The 15,039-nt window shown below is 45.7% G+C and overlaps 6 protein-coding genes across 6 annotated transcripts; 4 read left to right on the top strand and 2 right to left on the bottom strand.

Annotated features, from left to right (window-relative positions):
* Window positions 1–128: 128 nt before the first annotated feature.
* Window positions 129–1,040, bottom strand: LALA0_S08e00474g (LALA0S08e00474g1_1; the record flags this gene model as incomplete). The annotated part of the gene is made up of 1 exon (XM_022770940.1): window positions 129–1,040. The coding sequence occupies one exon, from the start codon at window positions 1,038–1,040 to the stop codon at window positions 129–131; it is 912 nt and encodes a 303-aa protein (XP_022629570.1).
* Window positions 1,041–2,591: 1,551 nt separating this feature from the next.
* LALA0_S08e00452g (LALA0S08e00452g1_1) lies at window positions 2,592–4,253 on the top strand (the record flags this gene model as incomplete). The annotated part of the gene is made up of 1 exon (XM_022770939.1): window positions 2,592–4,253. One exon carries the CDS (start codon window positions 2,592–2,594, stop codon window positions 4,251–4,253), a length of 1,662 nt encoding a protein of 553 aa, XP_022629569.1.
* Window positions 4,254–5,820: 1,567 nt separating this feature from the next.
* Window positions 5,821–7,479, top strand: LALA0_S08e00430g (LALA0S08e00430g1_1; the record flags this gene model as incomplete). Its single annotated transcript, XM_022770938.1, has 1 exon — window positions 5,821–7,479. The coding sequence occupies one exon, from the start codon at window positions 5,821–5,823 to the stop codon at window positions 7,477–7,479; it is 1,659 nt and encodes a 552-aa protein (XP_022629568.1).
* Window positions 7,480–8,849: 1,370 nt separating this feature from the next.
* On the top strand, window positions 8,850–10,622 carry LALA0_S08e00408g (LALA0S08e00408g1_1; the record flags this gene model as incomplete). The annotated part of the gene is made up of 1 exon (XM_022770937.1): window positions 8,850–10,622. The coding sequence occupies one exon, from the start codon at window positions 8,850–8,852 to the stop codon at window positions 10,620–10,622; it is 1,773 nt and encodes a 590-aa protein (XP_022629567.1).
* A 1,302-nt stretch (window positions 10,623–11,924) lies between these two features.
* Window positions 11,925–12,950, bottom strand: LALA0_S08e00386g (LALA0S08e00386g1_1; the record flags this gene model as incomplete). Its single annotated transcript, XM_022770936.1, has 1 exon — window positions 11,925–12,950. The coding sequence occupies one exon, from the start codon at window positions 12,948–12,950 to the stop codon at window positions 11,925–11,927; it is 1,026 nt and encodes a 341-aa protein (XP_022629566.1).
* A 973-nt stretch (window positions 12,951–13,923) lies between these two features.
* LALA0_S08e00364g (LALA0S08e00364g1_1) lies at window positions 13,924–14,826 on the top strand (the record flags this gene model as incomplete). Its single annotated transcript, XM_022770935.1, has 1 exon — window positions 13,924–14,826. The coding sequence occupies one exon, from the start codon at window positions 13,924–13,926 to the stop codon at window positions 14,824–14,826; it is 903 nt and encodes a 300-aa protein (XP_022629565.1).
* Window positions 14,827–15,039: the final 213 nt, after the last annotated feature.

The following is a 15,039-nucleotide window of genomic DNA, read 5'->3' as shown; positions in this document are numbered from 1 at the left end:
TAAAATGCAACAACCATAGCAGATGGTATAGATCAGGGGCAACGCTCCTATTCCAAGTCCCAGTGCAAGTTTATAAGTTTACCTACTTTCTATAGTCATCTGTATATTAATGCTGACGCCAGGCCAGCTCATTTCACCAACCGCATTGCTGTCTCGAAAGCTGCAAAAGTGGCACCGTTCACAGGCAGCGAGCGCAGCATGGTGGGCACGAACCCAGAAACGAAAACCCGGGGCCCGCGCTCTCGGTAGACGGTTTTGGCCACATTGTAAACGGAACCAGCGTACCGTGGTCCGTTCAATCTGTCAGCCTGGATAATAGACTTCACCACGTCAAACGGATACGTTGTTGCCCAGAAACAGGCACCGGCAAGAGCACCAAACAACGAGACCTTCCATGCTGGGACGTCTTGCCGCAGCACTCCACGACGTGCCTCGTTGGCCAGTAGTCCCTCGTAGGTGAAAAAATAAATCCCAAACCCATGAGAGGTTCTCAGCGTTGTGGCTGTTAGTCCACGCATCAGGGCGCCCTTCTGCAAAAGCTTTTTAGCACAATCCCAAGAACCCTGGTATTCTGCGGTGGTTTTGGGTCCTTTTTGCAATTGCAAACGAATACGCACATGCTCTATGGGTGTGGCAAGTAGCGCGTTTGCAGTACCACTAACGAACCCGCTCATGTAGTACTGACCTCGTGTTAGAGCACCGTGTTTGTTGTTATCCTTCCAGCGGAAAAACCTCTTCATCGTCTCGTTGACACCGAATTGGCACGATACACATGCTCCGACTCCTACCAATGGCACGAGCGTTCCCTTGTAAAAAGCCATAATACCCTCGTTCTTGACCAATTTTTTGATCACTTCAGTAGCGCTGGCAGGAACAGCAGATGTTTGCATTCTCACTTTTGTCATGTCAAATGGCTGCCCTACTAGAACTTGGGCAAATCCACCAACGGTTCCGCAGAACAATTCTTTCACTACTTGTCCGACATTGTTGTAATCTACCAGATCGTTTACAGCTTGGGGTGCTACTACTTCTTCCGCCATAATGTGGAATGTCAGTGTATAGAAGGATAATTTTTGGAGGAGAATGTTAGGTCTGATCTTACTGACTTGATGGCCGAGTGTTCAGGTCCTGTCATTGCATGAGTATCCTCGACATATATGTAACTGGAGGCTCGCTTAGTGATACCATCTTGTCGATGCCCCCCATCGAATGGAACGAATCGATTCATAAAAACATGCCAGTGCGTGAGATTCCCGAGCGGGAAGTTAATCCTGATATCGACTTACAAGAACGCTAGCTGATTTATCTACCTTTCCAAAAGACTACTCTCGTTTAAGCACGCTATCTCGATACTGTCGTCGCAACATTGTCGCTTGCCTGATAAAGAAGGTAAATCAAAATACATCAAGCAACTTTCAAGGTCTGGTGACGAGCGTTTATCAGATTATGAGCATCTGTTTTCTGATATTCTAAGCGAGTACTAGGGTGTTAGGGTTTAGGTTTAAATGTCGAGCTTAATTCCAATTGACGAAGGAATATCATTCCGGTGTCTACGAGGATGGTGAAGATTGGCTGGAGTTAGGCTGAAATGAGCTCCCTACTCATGATAATTTGAAAACTGTTGACATAGAAACACAACCGTAGTTTCTTGGTGTCTTGGCTATACAAAATCGATTTATCGCTTTATCTTGACATTATGCTGATAATTGAATATTTCTTCTACACATGGACAACCTTTTTGGAAGATCAGCAAAGGCCCGTTAGCAAGAGTGTTGAGAATATATTCCTGCATTGAACTCTAGTTCAACCTGCTCATGGTCACAAAAGATTTACTTTCGTAATGCGGTGGTACGTTGTGGGCATTCACCAAAATTGATCTGCAAACATTCAGAATGGGGCCAATGAGCTCAACTAGTGAAAACTTAGAATGTTAAGAGGCTACACTACAATGTAGAAACCGTTCTACGCACTCAGGTTGCAAGTTCGATCCCAATTTGTAACGCATTCTCGAATTTCGGAAGTATCGATTCTACCAATTCGAAGAGGCCCAGGCACGACCTACTAGTGAAAGAGAGGCAGAAACACAGCTCTTCAACGTGAAAGTAACGAACGAAACAGTAGTAAGAAGTCGAAAACGGAGCCCTTTCCATCGGGAATTGTAGCATTCACGCCGCTATCTTCCTCGTTGATAACGAGCCGGTGGACCTTCCAAATGCGGTGAACATCGATATAGTTTACTTTATAAACAGGATGGGAAGGAAAACGATGGCCGGTACACTGAGTCACCGCGTTAGTTTTCCACATCATCTAGCGAGCTCGAAGAGCGACGGAGAATTAGATCGCCGATTTGCTGGGAATTTTGCTTGAGAATCTTTCAGGAAGCTCTTCTTCCTACCGCGCACCAAAACAGCGTTAGGAACTACCTGAAGTGATACTTCTACGGCGTTGTAACAGAACTGGATGAAGTAGTCATCATTAGAATGAGTAATTAGTTAGTTGGATTGTAGTCTGGTCATTTATAATAATGTGGTCTAGCGGGAGCAGTAAGGAATGGGGCTGTAGATCTCACTACTCAAAGTGAATAGCACCGTATGGATCAGCAGTCATCCTCCTTGGCATCAAGCCTCAGCGAGAGTAGCGACGTCTTTTCGAAGCACACTTCTATTCACGAGCAGACCAAAACAGCGCAAAGAGACGAAGATCTCAGCAGACTTCTAGTACAGAGATTTGATGTGGAGGACTCTCTATGTCTCAATGTACATGAAGTAGAAAACAAGGTTTGTGATGAACTTGCGTTGCCAGCTAAAAGCCATTGTTCTGAAGACAATGAAACCATCGTCGCTAAAGTTTTCACCAACAAGTCTACAGGAGAACTTGACCTGCCACCAGATGGAGGTTACGGATGGGTTTGTTGCTTGTGCGTGACGCTCATCATGTTTTCCACCTGGGGCGCCAATTCTGGATTTGGTGTGTTCTTGGCGTTTTATCTCAACAACGGTGTCTTCGAAGGTGCCACCAAATATGACTACGCGTTAGTCGCTGGTATGACCGTGGCCTTCGGCCAAGGTATGGCTCCTTTTGCCATGTTTTTGACGAGACTCTTTGGCTGCAAACCTCCAATGTATGTGGGAATTGCGATGCTATTCAGTGGGTTTCTTTTGGCATCCTTCGCAACAAAGCTATGGCAGCTCTACTTGACGCAGGGTGTTCTTGTCGGAATTTCAACGGCCTTGCTCTACGCTCCTGCCACAACAGTCATTCCTGGGTGGTTCTTGCGTAAGAGGTCGTCCGCGATCGGAATGTCTCTGATTGGAACAGGTGCAGGTGGTGTGACATACGCGGTATCCGTGGCAAAGCTACTTCAGCAAAGCGGACACCAGGCGTGGCCGCTTCGTATGATGGCCATTTCCTGCACAGTTACTTGCATTGTTTCTACCGTTCTATTAAAACCAAGAAACCCTCCTAAACCAGCAGGCATAAGATCGTTCTCAAAAATAATAACAGAATTCAAGTTGATATTTTCCACGAGGGTCACAATGCTTTATAGAGTCGACCTGATTGCTGTCTGGTTTGTGTTTGCGTTGCTGGGCTACAATCTGATGATTTTCACTCTGTCACCATATGCCGTTGCCAGAGGATTGTCTCCGCATCAAGCATCAATTTTAACCACCTGTTTGAATGCCGCACAAACCTGTGGTAGACCGATGATTGGTTTTATGGGTGACAGAATTGGGAGAATAAACATCACGATTATCCTGACTGCGGTTTTGACCATATTCCTGTTTGCCTTTTGGCTTACCGCTCGCAGTTTCCTTCAACTTCTTATGTTTTCCATCTGTGTAGGATCTTGTGTGGGTGTTGCGAATGTTATGAGTACAGTCCTGGTGGCAGATATTGTAAGTCCCTCAGATTTCTTGCCAGCTTGGAGTCTAGTGAATTCATTGGGCGCTCCATTGTTACTGGAGTGCGAACTTGTGGCGCAGGCGTTGACTGACTCCAGTCATCCAAGCAATCCTTATCTGCACACACAGATTTTCGCTGGGCTGTGTTTCGTATGCGCGCTAGTGCTGATAGCCATATTTCGTGAACTACGCGTACGAAACAAGCTAGAAGAGCGAAGCAAACGATCTAGAGGAACATATGAAAGCATGGAAGAAGACGAAAATGAGAAGGACGTCTCGGACTACGCTGATATAATGGGACCTGGTCCGGTGAGATTTTTCAGAAGGATGTTCTATCCAATGAAGCTGTGATGACCTGTGTCAGTCACAGGAGGGCATGAGAAACATTAACCGACCCGGTATAATTGAGTACCCAAAAAGAAAAACGGGTGACAGGCTTCACTCACTTAAACGTTGCGACATTACTTTTATGGTGCATCAGTGGGCAGCGTCTGTACAGACGCTGCCAAAGTCTGCTGGAAGACACTTTGGTATGAAGTGATAAGAAGTGCAGCTGTGGCCCACGATTTTTGTAAAGCGGATGGAGACCCGTTTGTGGTTGATGACAGTCTCGGGTCCGAGCGATGAGCATGGATTACGTCGATTTGCAGTGTTAACAGCATCAGATAGCGTGAGTAACAAACTACTGCGGCCAAGAAAACCGCGAAGCCATAGGGAGTGGAGGTCGAATGGCACTCATAAACAGAGGTCTATTTTTCCAAGAACGTCTAGCCCTCGAGTAAGGTTATCGAGCAGGACAAAATGCGTGCAAGATGTAACAAAAGTCTCTAGTGAGCCCTGCTATCAACCATATCACAGCTGTGTAAGACAACGAATACCTTGACGAGGACATAATCAAACCAGATCACTTTCTCACAAAACGTCGTTCCACAGTTGAGCTCCGTCACGTGCACAGATACTTGGCTTCTTTTCCCTTTTCGTACCTCAGCATATATCTGTTAAATTACTCATTAACTGCTGGCCATTGTAACTGAGTAACGATCTCGACAGCTAATGTATTCCTCTTATCTGCGCTCGAGTAACTCTTGCGCAAGTATATTGTATTCAGTACTTCACACCCTCTAAATACCTTAGTAGACCCTGAATTGTATCGAAACTTTGTTATTATTCCCTTTTCACAAATTACGCTGCGATTTCAGAACTCATGACAAACTCAACCCTAATCTTGAACGAACCTCATAACGCTGCTCAGCCATTGTCTTCTTGGCCCTGTGTCTCCCACACTTCTGCCAAGTTCTCGTTTTCCTACTGAAAGATCGGGTGCACTGATTGTAATTAGTTTCATAACGGTATTTTGACGACGACACCCCCTCGAGTTGCCTGATGTTGCCTTTTTTCTGGGCCCGGCCTAGACTTAGAAGTGAAAAAGAGTCATTCTTTAGCTTGCTAGAACAATGGCTTCACAAATGTGCGGGCGCCGGGTGGTGAAACTACCGACCGTTTCTTATCTTTAGTCAACATGTTCCAAAGTCCTGGCTGCTACGCTAGTTCTGGAGGAGTGCAAGCGATCTTAGGTCCGTTCCACCAGGTCTCCCTGTCTTTAGCTGGTCATACTATTTTTCAGTCTTTGACCTTGGAAAACCGAACTTGACTGTCTCGTGCAATATGAGAATCTTTGGCACTGTGGCACACACACACTAGACAACGTAAGGTAAGGCAAGATAAGGTAAGGCAAGGTAACGCAACGTTGCATGTAAAGCGGTCGAGCTTGTGAATTGCAGCACCAAGGTTATGTTAAAAGTATATAAATCGTAGCACTGCAGCTGTGGGTGGCCCAGATAATTAATCTAGGTACATTTAGGGCCAAGCACAACAGATATCAAGAGCATCACTAAATCTGTCTTATCGTCTCGCAACAATGTCGCAACTCAATAATAGCTCTTCGTCGACCGACGAAGATGTGGTGGTTGACCTCTCGAAAAGAGAACAAGAAGGCCTTGTTGTTGCCAAGAGTGAAGCTCGCTCGGTTGTGTCTTCGCAGTCGATCAGTGACCATTCACCGGAGGAAAAAGGCTTCAGAGTAGTGACCTCTAGAGATGCAGATGTCACACTCCAGTTTTTGAGGGAAAATGACCATTTGGTCGAGCCCATCACACCAGAGGAAGAACGTAAGCTGTCCAGGAAAGTGATGTGGATCGTGGTAGGACTCACCGCGCTCATCAATTTGTTGCTGTATGCAGACAAGGCAGTAATGTCCTATGCGGCGATCTTCACGTTTTTCAAGGACACCGGACTCACCCAGAACAGGTACAACAATGCAAACACGCTGTTCTACGCTGGCTACATCATCGGACAGGGAAACTTGTACTTTATCCAGAAGTTCCCGCTATCTCGCGTAATGCTGGTCATGACGTCGCTTTGGACTATCATCATCTTTTTGCACTGTACTCTCCACAATTACCAGGGCGTGTATGCGTTGCGGTTTTTCTTAGGGTTCGTGGAGTCGATCGCAGTGCCCTCCCTGAACACCACAATGGGTCAATTTCTGACGCCCAAAGAAAAATCAGCGACAGCGCCAGTATTCTACGCTGCGTGCATGGGTGTCACAATTCCGGTCGGTTTCATTGCGTATGGTGTTCTCAACGTCACCAATCCCCCCATCGCGGGATGGAAAATCTTCACCATTATTATCGGAGGCTGCACATTCCTACTCACCATCCTGATTTTCTTCGTATACCCCAGCAATCCTACTGACGCTGTGTTCCTGTCGACCAAAGAACGTGTATGGACTATCAGAAGGGTACAAGAAACAACAGGCTCTTCGATCGAACAGAAGACGTTTAAGCCATACCAGGCCAAAGAAGCCCTCAAAGATCCCATCAGTTGGCTTTTCGGAGCCTTCTTTTTGTTGCAACAGCTTGCCAATAACTTGACGTATCAGCAAAACCTGTTGTTCGAGAGTCTGGGAAACATCACAAACTTGGATGCTACTTTAGTATCTGTAGCGTCTGGCGGCTTCGCTGTTGTTTGTGCAATCATTGCCACTACTTTCCTTCTGTACAAAAAGAACTACGTGGGCTTCTCGGTTGCCGCCTGGAGTTCCATCTCGTTTGTCGGTTCGATCGGAGCAGCCGCATTGCCATGGCACAATTCCATCGGACTCTTGGCTTTCGTTTGTCTTGCCTCTCCCGTCTTTGGCATTCCATGGATTTTGATGTTTAGCTGGAACTCGCAGACCTGCGCTGGATACACCAAGAAGTTGACTAGAAATGGTATCGTCATGTTCTGGTATGGAGTTTCGAATTTGATTTCACCACAATTGTGGCGAGGAAAAGATGCACCTCGTTACATTCCCGCGTGGATCGTTCAAATAGTGCTGTCATTTTTCTTAGCTCCTTCCTTGGCTATTGTCATTTGGTTCATTCTACATCGTAGAAACAAGCAGAGACTCGCCAATCTGAACTCTTCTAAGAAACATGTAGGTTTTATCGAAGCTGATGGCGAAAGAGTGGAGACAAACGTTGCTCTTCTGGATCTGACCGATCTTGAGAACGAAGAGTTCATCTACCCTCTCTGATCCTGGGCCCGCTCCAAACGCAATAATATGATACAGTAAAGACGATTAGACGAGTGAATATAAACGTTTAATTATGGGATATATAATGGTTCTGGTTAACCTTTTTGTTTGATCTATAATGGAGTGTCATTTTAAGTGTCACTTATTAGGTCTAGTTGAAGAAGGAATATTTGATTTGATCTTCATGCGCATTGGAGTGCTTCAAAGCAGAGAATAAAGAGTCCGATTCCCTACTTCTTTAATGCAGAATGAGATGGATACTGATCTGTATGACAAATGGGAACTGGACTTTCATCGATCGCCATAGCTACGAACAGTCGAAGGTCAGAGCAGCGAAGAAATCTTTTCTTATGGACTGCGCTGGCACCTCTAAATAAGCAGGCAACCTTTGGTAGGTATGCTTTGAGTGGCCGCAGAAAATGGATCAATGGAAGCCAGAGATAGAAGTCTCAATTAAATACTAAATTGTAGGCAGGTGTAACTTGGGGTTTTTTAGTTGAAGGGCATATTCTACAGCATGAGGCCTACATTTGTCGAACCTCTGTCATGGGCATCGATGAGAATTTTCTACTACAGCGGGGAAAGACAAGCCAGGTAAACAAGTGGAAGCGCAGGTGGCACAAAGCTGAGTTAGGACGTTCAGTGTCACCAGACGAATGGTCTTTAAAAGGATAGAAAAGTCCCATAGGAGGGCCGATGAGCTTCTGGATCACGTGCCTTCGCAATGAGAGTGTCCGGTCGTTGGCAACAAGATCGGGTTCTGCAACAATCGTACGGCTGGCTCGAGTCTACTCTGAACCCTAAAAGTCTATGGACAGACGCCCTGATTCTCGTATGCCTCACACCGCTGTCTCTCTGCACTACTCATCTTCAGTGAAAAACTAATAACTTTCCAAGATTGTTAATACAAAGCGACGTTGATGGATGACACCTTACGGAACGAGAGTCCCATTCCTGCGGCTTTCTGGACCTCGACAGTCGACCTCGAGCTCCATACCAACTGCTTACCCGTACGATGCTTTTCCTGCGACAGAATCAGGAAATCAGATCTTGCAGTGCAAAAGTACATGGGTGCGAACAGATAATTTTGAACTAAATTTGGATAACGCGGCCGCTGTATAAGTGGCTTACTTGTCACTTCCTGGTCGCATCGCTACACCTTACGGCAACCGACGAGCCCCCATCTCGCGTTTATCGTGGCTTTCCACGTGAACGATAGGTCGTCTGGGTCTTATCTCTCTCGAGATACCGACTTTTATTATATTTGGACTCGATACGGAAAGTCAAGAGTTAAAAAGGTCTTGAGGTTCCAGCTTCCTCCCCCAAGCACCCTCAACTATGAGCTCTACGTCGGTGCTAATTGCGGCGACATGGGTTGGAAGGGTAGAACATGCAGGTCGTGTGAATCGCAAGGCTTACGCTGCGACTACAAGAAACCAAAGTGCACCCAATGTCATGAAAATAGTATCAAATGCTCGTATCCACTCACTTTGAAATGGGGTGGACGGCCTTACAAGGACAAGAATAAACGGATCAACCTCCCACCCAACACGAAGATGGTAGAAGGTGTTCTTATGGCCGATCTCTCTATTAAGAAAGTTGTCAAACCTAAGAAAGAACGCATTGAGAAAAAGTTAATCACTTTAGACCATACAGACCCTACAATAGAAAGCTTCTTTGAAGGTCCGCTCACAAGTCCAAATATTCTTTGGGAAGGAGATGGAATCGATGAGAAACTTCTGGAAGGCGGTTCGTTGCTCAGCGCGAATGACGAAAACTCTTTTTTCGCACCAGTTCTGCCTCCGCCCTCGAGGGTCTTAAAACCAATGCATATGCCAGGGTTGGATCTGCTCAACAAGTCGCTTCAGCATTCGGAATTTTTCGAATATTATGTGCAGGAAACTGCGATTTCTTTCGTGGCATCCAGTAAAGCTGATAACAGCAATCCTTTCTCTACAATTGTGCCACGACTGGCGCTTCATAGTCCCACTTTGATGAAAATTGTCATGGCGTTTGGTGGAATGCACAGGGCGAAACGACAGTTTTTGTTTAAGCGGCAACAAGTGTTTTCGCTGGATGACGAGTCCAATCAGGTTTTTGCCGGTGAGGGAACCTCGGAACCCTTGATTAAAGAATTGGAGCACCAGGGCGTCAATGAGCTAATCAAAGAGCTTTCCAGCTCTCACAGAACTCTCGATGATCTGCTATTAGCTAGTGTTCTCTTACTGGCAAGTCTGTACATTTTTTTCGGCAAGGGCAAAAAGTGGCATGTACACATGGCGGGGGCAGAGGGCATTATACTGCAGGAGTTTAAGCCGGGTTCAAAAGTCGAGCAAAACTATCTGAAATACAGCACACAAAAAGATCCCCATCATTTTCTGCGAAGGTGGTTCGTATACATCAAAGTCATGGGCTACCTTTCAGCAGGGCGTTTCTCACGCACCGATGAGCAGATGGTTTCTCCTCTCCGCATCGATTTCGATGTTGCACAAGGCTCAGAAGAGTCCCAGGTTGTCGACGATATGCTTTCTGCCAACGGAATGGACTTGACAGTTATGTCATTTTTGGCCGAAATTTCTAGACTTATCGTGCAGAAAGAAACCTCATCCGTTCAAGGACCACAGTCGGCGATCTTTGAGGCGGCCATGGAGTTGGACTATAAAATCTCCAAGCGTTTGGAGATGGACCGCGTTTTAATGGTCGGTAACAGAAGTGTCAGCCAAAAAAACAGTGGTCGCGACAGTGGTCAAGATCAGAAGTTATTACTAAATGCCATAAAGCTGCTGTTTGAGATGACGGGTCTGTTGCAGCTACGACGTAGAGTGCTCGGATTTAGACATGAGAGCTTTTTGGTGCGAGACTTACTGCTGAACATGACAGATATGATCGAAACGAAATTTTTTGCCGTGAAATACTCGGGCGCCTGCCTCCTTTTCAGTTGTTTTAGCTGCGGATGTGAACTGATAGAGGAATGTCTCATTCCGAGACGTGAATCGTGTCTAGCTCAAATCGATTTACTCATCGAGCTGGGGGTGGAAACGGCTATACAGGCAAAAGCAGTTATGCAAGAATGTTGGCGCACGTCAAAGCCATGGTGGGAAGTGTTACGGGAACAAAATCAGGATATCTGTTTTGCGATTTGAGTTGCAGCGCGTACTATCCGACAGGCTCGGACAGGCGGAGTATAAATGTTTGTCCGCTCCGCAGTGTTTGAAGGTAGGTAATTTGTGTTACCTCGTTGCTATAACCTTCCAAACGATTGGCAGTTCAAGTATCGAAAGATAATACTTGATGCAGTGAACTTTTAAACGTCTTAGAGGAAAACTTGGTGTTCAAAATTCAGAGGGTCCTAGTAGTTAAATGACTTATGTGATGGAACATTTGTCGACTATAGGTCAAATCACAAGGCGAAGGCAGAACTGCCAGTGTAGGACAAATACAGTTACTATAAATTGTTGATAGATACCAAACCAGAGTTTGAATGCGTCGCTACGGGGCTATTGTTCATAATATTATGTTGAGCTGAATGTTCGACTTCTTGCTCTAACTAATAATTTACAACATGTGAGGTATGATCCTAACTCAGATCTCCGAATGCGTTAACTCATTCTATTTTATGGAGTTCAGTGCTTGAAACTTCTCAAACCTCCCTTGGGTGAATTCGAACCTTTCTCGAAACAGCATTTTGCCTGCGAACTAAACCTCTAAAGTCCTTGTCTTCCAGGGCCTATACTGTCAGCTCAAAGCTCAGAACAGCATCAAGCCAGTTAGAATCATAACAATGAGAGATTCCAATCGCCCAGATGTAAAAAATTCTCGAAAACTGTCCCTGGTCTTCGATCTCGCATTCTAACGGTTGTTTGAAATTTCAGGAGATATGTTGGTGGTGTCGTCTCTTCGAGTAGAAGATTAGGTCTTGATTGTTACTCGAGTGATCTTTTACGGCGAGGGTTTTATCCATTAAACTTCTAGAGGCCTTGTGGCGTCAGTGGCCCAATCCAGTATCCACTATTCTATGTCAACCACAGGATGCGTTACTTCCAGCACCCACACTATTCATCGTTTCCATATTGGTTTACCAAGTACGACAGCGATGACAGTGAAAGGTTGGTCAGCGCGAAGACTTATTGAAAGACATAGTATTGACCTTGAACAAATCAACCCAATTGCATTGCCACCTCTAAACGGCAGATAAATCATCTTTCGCATTCAGAACAAAAGGAGGAGATGAACATTTTAAGCTTTCAGTCAGTATGCCATATCTATGAATACATTACACATCAAAATGAAGGTATCAGAAGTGCCAATGAGATACCATGCGAGCTGAGTACCGACCAGAGATTATTTCTTTAGGGTTAAATGCCGCCACATCTATACCATTGTACTACGTCTCCTACGTTAGGCCTTGACGTCGCTTTTCTTATGCATCTCGTACGTGCCGCTACTCACAAGCTCTTCTCGGCGTCCAGAATCTGCTTAGCCGTGTCACACACAGACTTTTCAAGGTTGATGAACTCGAAACCAAGGATTTTCTTAGTCTTGGAGGTATCGAATTTTGCGTATGGTTCCGTTTTGTTTGCACCCTCATCAGTAGTCTTGGGTAGCTTGCCCTTCAGTTGTGGGAAATTTTGAGACAAGATTTCAGACAGATCCTTGCTGTTGAATTGACCAGAATTCACCCCTAATCTTTGTCCAGTAGCAGATTTAGACTGGAAAGCGATTAAATGGGCCTTGGATACGTCGCGGACGTCGACGAAATCATTTTTCAAGCCGGAGAGGTCCGCTTCTGGGCCTGCATGCAAAAACGAGTTGATAACCTCGGAAGATGTGTTCAGTTGGCCTGCGGCGCTCGCGGCGAATGCTTGCGGTCCGAAGATCAAAGATGGGCAGACAGTGGTCAGTTGAAATTTAACAACGTCTCTGTTTTCTTCCAAGAAGTCCCATGCAGCTTTTTCTGCAAATTTCTTGGATCCTCTGTAAGCGTCTGGGGCATTGACAGTGCTTCCTTCCCAAGTGACGGGATTCCATGCATCTTCGTTGTAAACGAAATCTGCCTCTGCAAATCTGGCGGTATCCTTTACAGCAGCGATCGAAGAGGTGATTACCACTCTCTCGACGGTCTGGGCACCGTATTTCTTGATAGACTCCAAGATGCTCTTGGTGCCATGGATGGCCGGGATAAGCAAGTCTTTTTCGTAATCGGTGGTCTTGAAATGGAATGGTGATGCAGTGTGCAATACTATTTTTATCTGTTCCTTGTGCTGTTCGAAGACCTCATCGAAGGCACTGACAGCAGCAATATCCTTGACCACCACAGTGGTTAGCAAAGGATTGTTGTCAAATTGAGCCTTCAGGTTGTCGCCTTTTTCAATCGATCTGACGGTGCCGATGACCTTGTAGTTTTCATTCAATAGGTCTTTAACAAGGTGTAGGGCAATGAAGCCAGTTGCTCCTGTTACTAGTACGGACATATTTGGAGGATTAGTGGTATGGGATGGGGGGTAAGAGTTCGTTGGCTAACAGCCCGCATTGCGTCCAGCCTGGAAAGGTGGCATTCTGTCTACAGACTTAAGTACTCTTACCATGCTTGATCTTCTTCTGGTAAACAGCGATAATGAGATATTGATAAGCCTATGTATTCTTGATAGGACGAAAAGAGCGAGACAATCGCTGTTCTTGCCGAATAGGAAGGTGAACGCAATCCCATCACGAGGAATGATGAGCGAGTCCAGCTTGAAGGCCTGGTTGTCAGAACCAGTAATGCACAGCTGTGGCAGAGTGAGACAAGCAAGGCATTGGTATAGTTGTATAGATGTAGACTATACAACTTCGGCTGAGGTTGGAACTCAAGAGACTACGTAGTATCAGCAGAGAAGGTCCGACAATAATTACTGGTAACTATTGGACACATCCTCCAAAACCGAGTGGAACTCCAATGCAAAGAAACACGAAGCCCTCCCTCTCTTGAGTAAATGTAAGGAATCTCTCTAAATATGAGAAAACGCTAAATAGGGCAAACAAGGGCAGAACACCTATGTCAGCAAGAACATCAGCAAAATGTTAGTTCCTAAGGAAATATGCTGATACGGGCATGTTTTGCGTCTTATTATACAGAGGATAGCGGTGAAGAGCCCTACACTCTGGAAGGGATGATTTAGTAGTGTTAAGGTTAAGGTATTACGGCTGGGTAAGAGGAAAAGAGGAGATTAATGGATATTCTGACCCATGTGGAACTAACTGGTCGTTGCGATCAGTCTTGTTTTGGTTCAATGCTCAAAAGTAGTCCATTGTAATTAGTCAGTTACCGACAGCGTGTCAGGGGTGGTACCCTTAGAGTACCTTTAAGGAACCTGTTACCATTCATACATGAAAAGTATAAATAGTAGGCAGTCTGCGATAAACTAAGGGTCCGAAAGGTTAAAAGACGGTCAATCTTCAAGCAAAATGGCATTTGGCACTAAAGCTGATAAAGAATTCAAGTACGCTACGGTCCCAGCAGATAAGCTAGACCTTAAGGGCCTCAAGGTCGCAATCATAGGCGGAACCGGTGGGTTGGGTCAAGGCTTGAGCCGGTTTTTCTCTACAAAGGGTGCTGAAGTTACTGTCGTTGGAAGAACTTTTAGGGATACGGATTTGGAAAATGTCCATTTCATCAAGGCGGATCTGGAACTGATGACAGAAGCTAAACGGGTTGGTCAAGAACTATCGAAACGACCACTCGATTTGCTGATTTTGAGTACAGGCATCATTGCTGCAAATGTGCGCCAGGTGACCTCCGAAAATCTGGAGCGCGATATGGCCGTCAGCTATCTCAACAGACTTGTTATTTTGCGCACGCTGGCACCTTCTCTTGCGGATACTAAGGCCGACTATCTGAAATCGCCGCGTGTATTCATCTTTGGTTTCCCGGGCACTGGAAAAACAGGTGAATTGGAGGACCTGAATTCTGAGGGCAAATACAGCACTATGAAGACACACATGAACACCGTTGCAGGCAATGAAGCACTTGTGCTTGATAGTGCGCAGCGCTACCCCAAAATTGGCTTCTACGGACTCAACCCAGGCTTGGTCAAAACCGCAATCCGCGACAATTTTTTGGGACAAGGAAGTTGGAAGTCCTGGGCCGTAGAAGGTTTGATCGGGTGGTGGTACCCAACTACTACACAGTACGCCGAGAAAATAGCCCCTATGATGGTGGCGCCAGAACTGAATGGCAGTGGTCCTAGATTCTTTGGTCCCGCAGCCGAGCCGATTCTTCCTTCTCAGCAACTCACACCGGAATACGTGAGAAAATTCATAGCCAATTCCGAGAAGCTTGTGAAAAACACAGGTGTAACGCTGGAGTAGAGACCGAAGACGTGGGGCGAGTAGTCCTGTGTCCCACTGCAAGTTGCTTATACTCTATTTCGGCAGGTGTGTGTATTATACTTTGCCAACATTTGGTGTCGGTGTTGGGACAAGAAAGATGATTGGGTATTATAGTGTAACATTTTTGGCTAGTGATTATGGCAGGGTCCGCATGTAGGAGTTTCATTAAGTAGCAATGCGAGTGTATGCCAT

This window comes from Lachancea lanzarotensis, scaffold LALA0S08 (assembly GCF_000938715.1).
Source record: "Lachancea lanzarotensis genome assembly LALA0, scaffold LALA0S08, whole genome shotgun sequence".
Classification (NCBI taxonomy): Eukaryota; Fungi; Ascomycota; class Saccharomycetes; order Saccharomycetales; family Saccharomycetaceae; genus Lachancea; species Lachancea lanzarotensis.
This window is presented reverse-complemented; position numbering and strand designations above follow the sequence as displayed.